This window comes from Lagenorhynchus albirostris, chromosome 2 (assembly GCF_949774975.1).
Source record: "Lagenorhynchus albirostris chromosome 2, mLagAlb1.1, whole genome shotgun sequence".
Taxonomy (NCBI): domain Eukaryota; kingdom Metazoa; phylum Chordata; class Mammalia; order Artiodactyla; family Delphinidae; genus Lagenorhynchus; species Lagenorhynchus albirostris.
In genome coordinates, this window is record NC_083096.1 from 14,306,331 (window position 1) to 14,321,063 (window position 14,733).

The 14,733-nt window shown below is 36.0% G+C and overlaps 1 protein-coding gene across 1 annotated transcript in view; it reads right to left on the reverse strand.

The window, feature by feature from the left end:
• USH2A (usherin) overlaps window positions 1–14,733 on the reverse strand; it is a 737,336-nt gene that overhangs the window by 319,752 nt on the left and 402,851 nt on the right. The window contains exon 28 of the mRNA XM_060127145.1: window positions 8,664–8,843. Within this exon, the coding sequence (XP_059983128.1) occupies window positions 8,664–8,843 (180 nt within the window). The remainder of the gene's footprint in view (window positions 1–8,663; window positions 8,844–14,733) is intronic.

A 14,733-nucleotide genomic window follows, 5' to 3' on the forward strand; every position in this document is an offset into this window, starting at 1 on the left:
AGGCTTGTTGAGTCCACAGCAAGCACACTTCATAGTTCCCTCGTCTTCTTCCTGGCTCAGAAGTTAGTTTCTTTCTACAATGTTTTTATAAGCAGGACGTTCGTTGCCAAGATGGTGAATATGGAAAGTGAGGAAAATTCCACAAGTTGTAAAATAGAAATGTCTCCTTGTCTTTGGCTTATGTAATTTTACAAACACACACGGAGACACAGAGCAGGGTAAGTAAACTATCAGTTCTAAGAAGGTAAAGGTAAGGTTTTTCACAAAGGGATGAGAGCTTGTTTAAGACAGTTATAAATAGGGGCAGCTATACATTTGGTTTTATTCTTCTACTTGGGAGAAAGCACAGGTTCAACTAAATGGCCCTGGTATGTGTTTCCAAAAGCACACTGTTTCTTTTACTAAGAATTTAGAGACTTTTTATTCATTGAATTTGCCTCTCTCATCACTTTGAAGGGGTTGATTTTTCCAGGGGAAAAAGAGCACATTTGGAAGACACACACAGAAGTAGAACATTCTGTACAACTGTTCTAAAGATTCATATGAACTGATTGTAATATAAATCGTGTAGCTTTTAATATGCTGAAGGTAAAGACAAACCGTGTGTTTATGCTGTAGAATGCTCTTGTAACGAATGCTATTCCCCACAATCCTACGTCTTCACTGTGGCTTTTACGTCATAAAAGGCAGCTAAACTCATCTTTCCTTCTGCCCTCTGTATAAGGTAAGATACCATCTTGGCCTTTTGTTTATTTCAATTTCTAACCTACAGCTTATTTTTTTTAAATTTAGATTCCTTTGCATTCTTTCCATTTTTAAGTATCTCCTGACCACTTGCACCTTGAAGTTTCAACTTACATCTTGCAAATAATTCAAAGTAGATTCAGAGCAGATGAAAAATGGAAAACATGTGCTAATGGTATCTATATTTGCACACTCCAAGCAAACTTTATATTTTGGGGGATTATTAATTTCATTAAAAAAAACAAAAAATAGCATCTTGACGTTGTACTGAACAGATTTGAAAAGGCATGGCAATATTTTGTACTTCTCATTGCTACAGCTACAGAGAAAGTGTAAGATAAAATGAAGCTTGAATTTGCAACTCTTGTTTACTTATTTATTTTTTGGCCTACCCCTGATTTTTGAGCTTCTAATTGCTCCTAATTCTCTTGGGCATCCTCTCATAAAAATGACATCTTTTTCCCTATAGTTGCTCCATAGCGCTACCTACCGTCCACTCCCCTGAGGTCTTAGGGCTTTCAGGTGAGATGAGAAAAAAGGAAAGAAAATTCAGTTCTTTCCTTTAGAAAGTGAAGGAGAAAAATAAGTTTACTGTGCAAGTCATACCACAAGTCTGAGACTCAGTCCCTAATCAATTGAAGGACTATAGTCAATGATTTATTTTTCCTTTCTTTTCTTTTGTTTAAAGGCAAAGCTATTGTAACATTTAACCTAAGAGATTTGATAGCACTGTCCCACCCCTCCTAAGAGTGTAGGCTGCTCCCAGGGCAATCATCATTCTGCTTCCTTTAAAGCATTTCCTTTCCTTCTGTTGCATAGTTGGTACTCTCTTGACCTACCTACTCTTAACTGACTTGCTGGATTAATAAAAAAATTTCCATTTACTCTGTAACATACCAGGAAGGATAGTCAACTGTTTTAGTCCAAAGGCTAAGTTTTGCGGTCACCAGTAGACTTAGTTGTATTTTCCCCAAATGACAACTACCTACAATCACGAGAAATAATAGAGTGGCTGTATTAAATTGCTAAGTTTTTGAGATGGTTTGAGTACACAGTAATACATAACTGAAAGAGAATTCCAGTCTTTTAAAATCTAAAAGAAAATTAATCCAGCAGTTTGATCTCTGAAAAATCAGTGGGTGACATTATTCTTTTAGCAATATTATTGGGCAAAAAATATATGTTACATTTTAAAAAGCAAATATTTCACTTAGTTGTTCAAAAGTGCATTTACTGAACAATTACTATGCTTTCCTATTTGGTGAAAAATGAAATAAACTTTTTTTTTTTCACTTTTGAAAATGAAATAAATTCCAAGATTTAACTTTTTAAAAAAGATGTATGTGAAGAAAATTTGGAAAAGGTGAAAAAACATTACCAAAAAAATTCTCTCTTGGCCTAGCATTAACAAAGTTATAAAAGCATTTATTTATGAATAAAAATATACATATAATGGAAATGAAAAAATAATCCAAAAAATTGTATTTAATAAGTGGCTCAGTATGAATACAGAAGAGAAATCTATCAAGAAAAAATGTGCTGCTTTTCTGCCCGTTGAAATCCCAAGATAAGCAATGAGAGTTTGATGTAAAAATCACTTGAAAATTATGATCCGGAGGTCATAGAGGTAGATATTTAAGCTATTTCAAACGGAAAATCACTTCTCATCCTTCTTGCTTCATCATCCAATACACATCACAACCCCCCCTGAGCAGGGCTATTGGGCTGGCCATATTTATGTCACCCATGTCACTCTGAGGGCTTAAAGTAGGAAGGGATAGAGATACAGCCAGACAAAATTATCCTGGTCTCCCCAGCATGTGTCAAAAACTGTGATTTTTCACTTGCCCTCCCTCCAGGGCATTTTCCAGCCTTTGGAGGTAAAAGGGTTCTGCACACTCAATCCCAAAGTGTTTGGGGGGGGGTGGTTTCCCCCATGTCACTAAGCCAAGCTCTGGACCTAGCTGAGTGTCCTACAATTCAGCTCAATTCTGACACTATCAACCGGAAGATAGCATCAGATTCCACAGGGAAAGGGCTCAGTCCCGCAAGACTGCTCGTTTCCAGTCCCCCTGCCTGCCACCTCTAATGCCATTCACAGCCTAGACTGTTACCTGTGCTTCTGACCAAATGGAAGGTTCCAATGATCCCCCTCCAACTCAGGATGGCAAGTCAAGGTTGTTACCTATACTTTGGCTATAAATCAGGTCCCCACAATCCCCTTTTTGGGTTCTGTTAATTTGCTAGAGTGGCTCACAGAACTCAGGAGATCCTTTTACTCACTAGGTTTCTGATTTATTACAAAGGATACAACACAGGAATAGCCGGATGGAAGAGACACCAGGGCAAAGAATGTGGGGAACGGCGCGGAGCTTCCATGCCCTGCTGAACTCCCCACTGTCCCCAATATCCACGTATTCACCAATCTGGAAGCTCTCAGAACCCCATCCTTTTGGGTTTTTATGGAGGCTTCATCACAGGGCGTGACTGATTAACTCATTGGCCATTTGGGACTGAACTCAATCTCAAGTCCCTCTCCCCTCCCAAGAGGTCAGGAGTGGGTGGGATTGAAAGTTCCAATCTTCTAACCACGTGGTCGGCTCCTCTGGCAACACGCCTCTGTCCTTGGGCGCTTTCCAGAACGCATCTCATCAGCATAACAAAAGAGACTTTTATGACTCTCTGTGCTTAGGAAATTCCAAGGGGTTTAGGAGCTCTGCCAGAAACAGGTACCAAGCCCACTTACATATTTCTTACTTTAGATCACAATATTGCAAGAGGCCAGAAAAGAGTCCTAGTAGGAACAAAGAAAATAGCAAGCACCAAATATTCAAGACAGGCACTGTGCTGAGCGTGCTACATAAACTGTTGTTGAATCCTCTATCAGGTGGTAATTATCATCACGCCTGTTTAACAGAGGAACAAAATGAAGCTCAGAGAGGTCTGTGGATTCGCTTGTAGTCCCTCAGCCAGTGAGTAAAAGAAGGGGAATCAAATCCAAGTTTGTAGGATTCCAAAGTCTATGCTTTTACAATGTGTCTAAGTGTTAATTCCAAATGGATTTCACTCCTTTTCTTTCATGGATGTTTTAGGTTGGAGGGGAGGTCAAGACAAGGAGAGAGAAACTAAAACTCTAAGAAACCACTCACAACCATTTTGCTTCTTTTAGTGTTTGCTTTTCTCATATCACATCGTTGGAAAAGGAATACATTCCTCAAGCCTAGTATTTTTATGAAGTTTTTAGATTATAATAATTCTTACCAATTTTAAGGTGTAAATGACAAATTGTTTACTGTCATAGAAAACTGGATTAAGTTCCGAGTTCCTTTCACTGTGACAATAAAGCAGTTCAGAAAAAGATAAACAGAAGAAAAATATTTCTTTTGGAAAAATAGAAAACTTTCATAAAAAATCTGTTTCTAGCCCGTCAGTATGGAATTTGTCACTAATCATTTTAAACTATGCCCTTTTATGCTTCTTCTGTCTCTTTTAGCTTTCTGAGTAGTTCTTTGATGTAACAAAGACAGTTTCAGACAAGATTTCAGTTCATCTGGAAAAAAAGGTTTAAGTCTGGAGGCAAAATGCAGTGTATTTAAAATTTATATACTCTACAATGCCTTTGTTCTGAACTTGAAGATCCTGCAAAACTTCTAAGCTTCTTTGGCTTCTTCCTCTAAGCTCATTTGTTCTTCCCTGGCTTATTATCATGCAACTGTGACTTTAACTAGTGGTTCCATCGTTTAACTACATGCGGAGTCATGGCTGACCCTTTCTGATCAATTGCCAATCCATACAGGTTTGACTGATAAAAGAGCCAATTAGATTTAAGCAAATTAAGGGACATCACCAATGTCAACCACTTATTAAACTGAATGCTGAATTCCATGCATACAAAACACTAATGCACTGAGCCCCATTAAGAGTTGAAATCCTAACCCCATTAGTAACTCCAGACCTTGAAGGGGTAAAGGTCATAAGAAAGTTTCATATTTATGGATTAACATTTGGAGTCTGTTTTATTTTTTTAATTCTTTTCCTGGAACTTTTGAACTTGCAGTATAAATGCTATTCAAGAGCTTGGATTCAATATATTCTTCATTTCTAAGAGTATCTTAGTGGTAAATAGGAGCATTACGCTATTACAAACAACCTAAAAATATAGTAATTGTAGAAATACAAAAGCCTGAGTACACACAAGTGGGTAAGGATACGCTACATAACTGAAGAAGAAAACAAAAGACCAAAACTCCTCCAGTGGACCAAATAATATTTTAAGTGAATTTTTAAAATAAAAAATGTGATCTATAGGGATTTGCCTCTGTCCTTCTATGTGCTGAGCTATTGGTCTCATGATCTCACTTGTCTTAATTTCCATCTTCAGAATAACTTGTGTTTATCATATTGTTTAATCATATTTTCCTTTTCTTTGGTCAAAGTTAAGACTTTCATTTTTTTAATACGATTAATTTGATTAAACATCATTAACGAAACAAGGAAGATCTGATAGAACTAACGAGGGTTTGAAATTAGGTATTGTTGGACTTCTTTTCCGCAGCCTTATTGAGGTATAATTGGCAGACACAAAACTGCACGTTAATCATCATTTTTCTCATCAGAAGAAAACAGAGAGAGCTAGTATCAAATAAGATGTTTCATAACCATTAACTAAGAGATGATGTACCAGGGTAAAATTCTTTGTGCTATGTCCCCTTACCTCTCCCAAATTCCAGTGTTAACCAACGTCTGTTATCCTATGTTTACCTAAGTAAACTAACTACAATAGGAAAGGAACCAGAGTGATGAGTTAGTACAATTTGAGAATATTTCTTACTTCTAATACTCCTGCCCTTCTTATAGTCTGGGCTAACAATTACATCTGCATGGCCGCAACATTTCTGCACTGGACAATTTTATACAGAGGAGGTCACCTTTTCCACAGCTGGCTATAAGGTTGCTCACGTAGAAGATGAGGTCTGAGCAGGCCTGAACAATGATAAGCTTACAACTTAAAACTGGTAATTAAGCTATCTTGACTGATTTATTTATTTACTCATTCACTCACTAATTGTTCATTATGCACCTACCATGTGTCAGGTTTGGTCTAGGCATTGAAGGTAAAAATGTGAATAAGAAATAGTCCCTGCTGTGTAGGTTCTTATAACCAGTGACTGTGACAGTCAGATGAGACAGGCAATTTCAATATAATGTGATTGAACTTGGGGATACAGAAGGGTCCTATCTCAGCCTTGGTTGGTAAAAGATGACTTCCCGATGGATTGACTTCCAAGTTGAAACCTAAAACATGAGTAGGACTTGGCCAGATGAAGGGGGTAAAAGAAGTTTTTCTGAGCCACATTTGAGAGCAAACACTTGATAAAGAAAAATAATTAGCAGTTCTGCCTTGCCCAGACTTTCTATTCTTATGTTTTTAAACTACACTAGAAAGAAAACGTAGCTAAGGGTGTTATTACAGATCTTGCATAATTCAGCATTGAAAGATAGTAGGAATTCAACATCACCATAAAAAAGATCTAATACTGAAATCAAGGAAATGGCAATAATGATAACAATCTAAATATAATGGAAAAGTAAACAGCATATAGAACTTTCTCTGCCCAGAAGTTGGTTCGCTTCTGTGCGTCGGTTCATTTATTATTCATTTCAGTATGAAACACAGTCCACTGGATAAAGGCATGGAAGATTTCTTTAATAACTCTCAGTACTAATTTAATTCTACTTAAACACACATATTCTAGTGAATGCCACATGCTTTTCAGCATGATTTTATGTGTAAATCAGGATAATATGTTTTCAGATCATTAAGTAAAAGGAAGCATGAACTAAAACCTATTTAATCAATGAGGTATCACCTTTAAACTGCCACAAGGTCATAAAAAAGATAATTTCAAAGCTGTAAGTTTCCTAATTGTAATCAACAACAATCTAACGATGAAAAGAAGTATGTCCTAATGGCTGTAATAAACTTGAGGAAATCACTGTCTGTCTTTGAAGACATTCTGCTTCCTCTTTTGGTGGAGGGCCATCTCCCAAATTCTGGATTTCTGAGGACATGCAGTGAACGATCGCATGAGGCCCAGAGAGTGCTGGCTTCCGAGCATTATGATAATGACGTGGATAAGCAACCACAGAGCAGAGATGAAGATAAGACTCAGCAGTTGATTTCAGTCCAACTGTACCACCATAAAACAATATTCAGTTTCCTCCTGTTTGCACAATATTAACCCTTCTAGTAACCCACTGACAGACATATTCGCACAGTGTATATTGAGTTAATAATGGCAGCTTGCTGTGTTTAACTGAATCGTAGATACACACACGCATATATTATAAATTATTAGGCCATACATTCCTAAACATACAATGGATTAAATTCACCCCTTTTATGAATGCAACGTAAATTGCTGTAAATTACAAACTATCTAAATCAGTGTTTAGCCAGAAAATGAGTATGTAACTCAAATATGCCACGTATTCTGTTAAGATGTCACTATGCCACGGAAAAATCTCCATTAAAGCACTAATCACTCTTTAATACCTAAATATAAACAAGGGGTATTATATATTAAGGTATAGAGTCATCCCAATTTTTTATCCCTTCAAGCATATTGGGTTACAGTGAAAAATGAAGATAGGAATATCCAAAGTTTCTTTTGTTTTGTTTTGATTTTTTGGTCTCAGTTCTTAAACAGGCACCCACCTAAATTCAATTCCCTTCTTTATTATTTGTTCATACCATACGCAACTGAGTTGATCTGCCCCAAAAGTCGCTCTCAAAGTGTTCTTTTCTTAAACAATGTGGCTTCAGCCATTTAGAGTTTCAATTGTTTGGTAAATATCCATTCATTAATTCTTATAATGTCATAAAAGGTAGATAATAGTGAGTGGTTTTTATGACACAGCAGGTAATGAATTCTTCCTTGGAAGAGGGGTTCCATACGAATTGTAGATTAACCCTTATTTTCCTCTGGTGATGAGACCTTTGTTGCTCTTATGCTCTTTACGACTGGAGAGGGATTTTATCCAGCCCTGCAGAATGCTCTTAATGTGGTAAGGACATTATCCTTTAGTACAGAACGCACTGGATCCTGAAGCTGGGCTACAGGCTAACACTGGGTGTCCTAGGGTCCTTTTCCTTTGGTATTTTCAAAAAACATACAGTTCTAAACACCAAATCGAGAATCGTGTTCTTATTAGTTTGAGGCATGCTTTCTGTTCAAGGGCTGTACATATCAATCTAAGGGAGATTTTTCTTCTTAATAATTAGTTCCCATAAATAGTTAGAACAAGGGTGGAGTTGACTGCAGATCACAATAATTCTGAATAAGTAAATCTTTTTTCATAGAAATAGTTAAAAATAGCCAGATTGTGTCGCATTTCACATGTGAAAATGATGCTATTGAACTCTTATCATTAGGACATGGAATTTAAAGATGTTTTTCCAGTGGTGTGAATAGAGTTTTCCTATTCTATTACCCTCACTCTGCCTTTTTTTTTTTTCTGTCAAATGAGAGGTTTAGATATACTTCTAAACTAGTTCTACAAAAAACCAGGAATGAGAACCACTTGTATGAGACAATTAAACCACAAATGGAAAACATAAATTTTGAATCTAAATGAAGTCTCAGACAAAAAAGCATTTCCCAGTCTTCTTAACATGCATAAAGCAAGAGATACATGTGTGTATCATGTAGACTCAGTGCGAGATGAAAGTGGTCTCAATGAAACAACATCAATAAAAGGGTCTCAATAGAACAAACAAGAACAAAAACAACCAGAAATACAACTGAGACTCTAAGTTCTAAAAAAAGTTAATTCTAACAATAAACAAGGTGTTCAGTGGAGACTTAGTTCTAGGGCATTTATATACATTTAGATACCAACGTTGTTCATAGACTTACCCCCTGGCGGCATTGAAATCATTACGGGATCACTTATCAAGCTGCCTTGGCTATTTGAAACATTCACTTGTACTGTATAGTTAGTAAAAGGAACCAACCCATCGATGAGCACCGAAAGGCTGGTCTCTTCACTACTGTACATGACTTGTGTGCCATTCAGAAGAGTGTAGTTGTCGTCTGCTGATTAAAAAAAGAAAAATATTTAAATTGGCGCATACTTAAGGATTCTTTCCTCCTATTATTGAATATTTTCTTGGGTTTCTAAATATACAGTACTAAACAGAACTATATATCAATGCCCCGAGAGACATTACATGTGCTATTATCAACATGCATACTTTTATTATTTTGTGACCGAAGTGTTACCTCAGTTAATATTATGTTTTCTAATCTATTTAGCACAGGGATTGAAATAACTGGACTGATAGTCTAAGACAGTATGAAACCTAACCACAAGTATCATGCCTATAAGTAAAACTACGGGCAGATATATAAATTGATCACTTAATGGATTATTTACAATTGTTTGAGATTTTTTTTTAAATCCTTGAATTTTCTTTGATGTGCAGACTGGAAAGAAGTCATACTCTTTTCCCCCAAATGGAATGGTTCTGGATATAAACAGTACACGCAAATGCACGTGTCATATGTTTCACTTATTATCAACTGGTGTATTTTCTGCTCATTTCGCTTGAAAGGTGAGCTGACTGCTTTCTATCTAATGCCTCTTTAAATCAGGTTTGGTCAAAATATCCTGAAAAGCCACTAGGGATGGGAAGTAATATGTGTCCACTTTGATTAGAAGATTTATTTTTTTAGCTCTATGGGTAAATGCAGAGGTTGCCTACCTGTATATAAGAATCACCATAAACGAGGCATCACCACGTCCTACCACTACCATGCTTCCAAAACTTCAGCAAACCCATTCTCAAATCTTAGCATGTCTAGGACATAGGAAAATACTGCTGTCTGATAACAATATTTTATCTCCCTCTTCTAGGCAACTGGGTTACATTCAAGGTTAAGGAGAGTTAGAAATTAGGCTTAAAAATAGGGCTACAACCGAAAACTGTATTGTAACATTTATTTCACTTTCTATGATAGATGCTTTCCCGAAAAGTTTCCATGAGGCAAATTTTTCAAAATATTGCTTAATTTGGTAAAATTCAGTTATACTTACTCTTAAAACACAGAAAAAATAATTAAGAATAGCAATATTTACTTCAAGTAGCGTTCTTCCTTTGCCAAAACACTTTTTACTATGTACCTTTAATTTTTCCCACATAAATTCTACAAAATATAAGCAAACAGAAAACACACATGATGCTGGACTTTAAGGGGAAAGCATATTTTCAAGATCCCTGGATACTGATATAATCTTTATTGTTTAAATGTGTTAAAAGGTAAAATATGGTCATATATGAAAAGTGATCTTGCATTGTACAGTAGACAAAATTTAACAGTTACAGTATTTACAAAAATAGTATATTTTTACATAGTTTAGCAGAGTATGGCGCAAAGGAAAGTACATAAATTTGGTGATCAGAGAGTTTCTGCATTTGAGCCTGTCCTTATTCTTCAGTAGCGTGCTCTTTGTAAGTTACTTAATATTTCTGAACCTCAGGTTTTTCTTCTGTGAACTAGGAATGAGAGTACTCCTTCAATTGCCATGTTATTACCAAGGTTAAGTGGGATTTCTTTACAGCAGATGTTCATCAACAGCAGCTAAGAATATTACTGTTTCTTGTAATCCATACAGCAGATACATTCCAGACAGATGTTTAGAACTAGCAAGTGATTAAGAATTATTCACTCTGTATTTTAGTTTCTCAACTACCTACCTACTATATTCCCCCCCACATCCATCCAACAATATATTATTAATCAAAATTCTAAGGTTCTTCAATTAATAAAACAACACTAATCTCATTCACTACCACTGGGCAATTGTTCCATCAGGTTGTATTTCAAACTCTAAAATTAATAAAGATCAAATGATAAAAAGAGGAACTCATATCTAGTTATGAGCATGGGTAAGGGTAACTTTAAAAATATATCAATTTTTTAAAAGATACTTATAATAACTTTGGGTTGGAGAACTTAGCTGAGAATTTTATTGCTGCAAAATACACAGGTAGGTTAAGTGTTTTTCATGAACAGAAGAAACCCCTAGTTAGTGCAAGAATTTATTACTCTGAACTTGAAATTGGCAAAGGACTGGTTTGTTCCAAAGAAAATAAATGGTACTTATGGGCTAAAACATGGGACTAATAATTTCTATTCATGCTTGGTAAAACAAGATAAAGACATATTCACAGCTTAAGAATGGTTTTACGTTCCCCAAATTTGAATAGACAACACAAATACATATGTGAAGAAGTTATGAAACCTACAAGTAGCTGTTGCTAATTTCCTAATGCATTGAAAAGACATTTCCAAATTACGCTACACTAGCTTTCATAGATTCTTTACAACAGGTCAACTTGATTATTGAGCTCCAGCTGCATGCAGGGAGTAGACTTTGCTAGGTGCTGATAACGGTACGCACCAAACAAGTAAGACCTAGTTCTTACACTCAAGAAACTTGGTTAAGATTAATATGAATCCCTTCTAACCATGGTCTAAGACAAATTTCATTATCCACATCTGAAGATCTTCTCAAGTTCCCATAATGCCTAGCTCCTGAAAAACATTTTCAGTTATAGCTGAAACAATTGCTGCTACTGTCACATGCCCAGCTGTAAAATTTCAAAAAGGTCAGTTTATCCCAGGAGACCCAGACAGATGCTCTATTGCTTCTAAAGTAATATTAACTGTACACATCTTACAAAAGATGGTAAGCTGCAAAACAACAATGAAAATTATAAAAATAAGCCAGGAGAATACAGTTTTACACATTTTAAGCCTGGTGCAATCGTAAGCTCAATGAATTAACATCTATTATGAAAACATTGGTGAGGTTTTTTTCCCTTGTATTTTGTTTGTCTTTGAAGCAAATTTCAGGCTGTAAAACGAACACTATTGCCAGCTTTGAAAATGGCATGGCAGGGGGAAATATATTAAGTACCACTTTATTCTAAGTTTCCCAGATAACATTAATACATGGTAATTATACAATTAGTTGTAACATTAAGTCCTAGTTATAGAACAATGATTACTCAGTAATTATAAGAAGTATATAATTACTCAATAATTATGAGAAGGATGCAATTACATAACCGTTTCGTTCAGCTGAAAAAAAGAACGTGTACATCTCCAGGAAGCATGCAGCTGAGTGAGTCAAATGTTCTCTCAGCCCCACTAACATACAACTCAATTCACAGACCTGGAGCAAATGACAGGATTTCAACCCTTGCTGAAGCTCAAAAGTCTCCAGATTCAAAACCAGAAGAGGATCCAGAGGTTTCAGCTCTTCTCCACTTCATTCTCCCTGCCTTCTCTTTCTTCCTTTGAACTTTCCCAATTTGGGCTCCTAAATATTGGGGGGAAAATCTTAAAAATGCAGGTCCTCTGATCCTCCCTTTTGAGAGGGTTGGGCTCTACCACTTTTCTCTGCATAAACTTTGTTTTCAGTGGGCTGGAAAAGGCAGCCCTGCTGGTTCAGCCTCAAGAATCAAGCTAGAAAATGCTCAAGCGATAAGCATGTCCTATCACAGGTGACCACTCTTGTCTGGTCAGCCTCAGCGCTGACCCTATTTGCGAGTATCAGTGGATGGCGCAGGCCCGGTTAAGATTCTGTGTTCTGGAACCAGAGCCCCCCATCGTCCACCTTCTTTGGCTGTGGTCTGTGCCATCGGGCTTTAAGTGGGGATTGCACTAAACTCTTTACACAGTGGGACTGTCTGTACCTGTGTTCCAGGGCTCACCCACGTCAAAATCGCCTGGGGGGTACTTCATAAACATTCACACACCTGAGTTCCACTCCAGAACTACTGAAGTATAACATCAGAGGGTATCAGGAATCACACGGAGATTCTTCTGAAGTATGCAGAACTACTGATTTTAGGGTTATTTGACCCATGTTCAAGGTGGTCTTAAAGTAAAGATCAAAATTCATTTTCTTTGCTTGCAAAAATAAAGAGGTTGCATTTGACATTCTAATTAATGATGCATTTAGATGCTAGCTTTGGGCTGTAAAATGTTTACTCTGTTAGTGAAACAATGCATCTTTAGAAAGTGTAAACCTGGCTTTTAAACCAGACTGTCTTAACAGACTACAAATTCTAGTACAGTTGTTCTATAAGAAAACTTAAAACATGCATAAAAATAATTTTTAAAATGAATAAAAAAAGGAAAGAAAAGGAAAAGCTATATCATGCAAACAGCAACCCTAAGAGAATTGGCTATAGTAATATCAGATAAAATAGACTGTTAGACAAAAACCGTTATTAGGGATAAAGAGAGACGTTTAAAAATGATAACAGGTTATTCCATCGGGAATATATAATAATTATGGACATATATGCACCTATATATTTCTGATTTTGATCATAATAATTTTTTTTTGCTCATTCTAAACTTTATAATAAATGAAACCATGAAGTGTGTAAAAAATGAATAAACATTATTGCACACCTGAGAACAATAACTTAAGAATTTCTGAATTAAATGTCTCTCTCCCTTTCTTTCTCTCTCCACTGAGGATTCAGTGGAAAGGAAGGATTCTTTGTACACTGGCCAGTATCATGCAATCACAAGGAAGAAACATATTTCATATAGCTCACACAAAATTTTAAAATAAAATCCTCAATGCTATTTCAGAATATTCCACTTTCTAAAGGACTTCCAAAAAGGTTAATTCTTTCAGTCCTACTTTTCTATTTTATTTTGAGGAAAAAAAGTGTTAAATGAAGAAACAATCAAAATAAATCTCACACGCCCAACAGATTTCACATGTAAGGAAGTTTTCCTTCAGTTTCAAATACAAAGACCTACTAAAATGTTAGCAACATGAATGCCCATTTCTAAGGCTAAACTCTTACTTTTAATGTTCTTATTGCTGAATAGTAGGATATTTTCTATATAATTAGTTTTTAAGCCAAAACCAGTATAAACAGATATTTTCACATGTATGGTTCACAGATGCATAAGTGATGGCTATTCTGGGAATATCATCCCGTGGGGTTCTCTAGATTGAAATAACATAAATGGGTATCCTTTCCGATTCTTGTTATAATCATTGTCACAAGCATCTTAATGCACCATATATTCCATAATTTTTTTTTTCCTCTGTGCTGTACTGCTCTGACCTTTTCAATATTCTATAACTTAACTGGCTGGCCGTTTCAGTTCTCTCCTTTTTACAGCCTTATTAACTTGTGGGAAAGAGGTGAAATGAACAGCCAATCAGAATACATAATACTGCAAAGGTCAGCGTAGTCTTGTAACTATCATCACACACAGAAGACTGTATGCCAGGCATTAACATCCTGATATCTTATTCATGTGACAAAGACTGTAACAAGAACAGAAAACGGCACAACATGAATCCATTCTCATGACAAAGATCATAATAAGGAATGACAGCGAACAAACCAAACTCATTCTTGTTATCGTGTGAGGTTTTGCATGTCAGACCTGGTCCTGTTTAAGTTAGCCTTTTTCTGAATCCAATTACACCTTATGGTAGAAAAGGTGTTGACTAATTTTTCCACTTCTGGCTGGAAAAAGAAAATGCTATATTATTTCCTGTATTGGGGTCTCAATTTTAGTGTTGTTCAGCCTCACCTCATCATTACAGAATTCTGCCAATCCCCAAATCAAAAGACATTGAATGGCAGATCACAGATTAGGGCCATGTGGCCAAAACGCCCTTTAATGGGAGCTAAGAATTCTAGGTCATCTAGATAACACATATTAATATTTAAGGCACTTTTTTTTCTTCTTTCTAAGGAGATTATTTCAAATTATTCTACCCATGATGCAATTGCATCCTCCAGACTTCATTATTCTAATAGATCTTACTTTGGTAGAAATTTGAAAGTATCTGTTTAAGTTACTATATAGGTAAAAGGACCTATTCCTGTCTTTAAGTTTTTGCCAATGTAGAAAACCTTTATAGATCTCTACC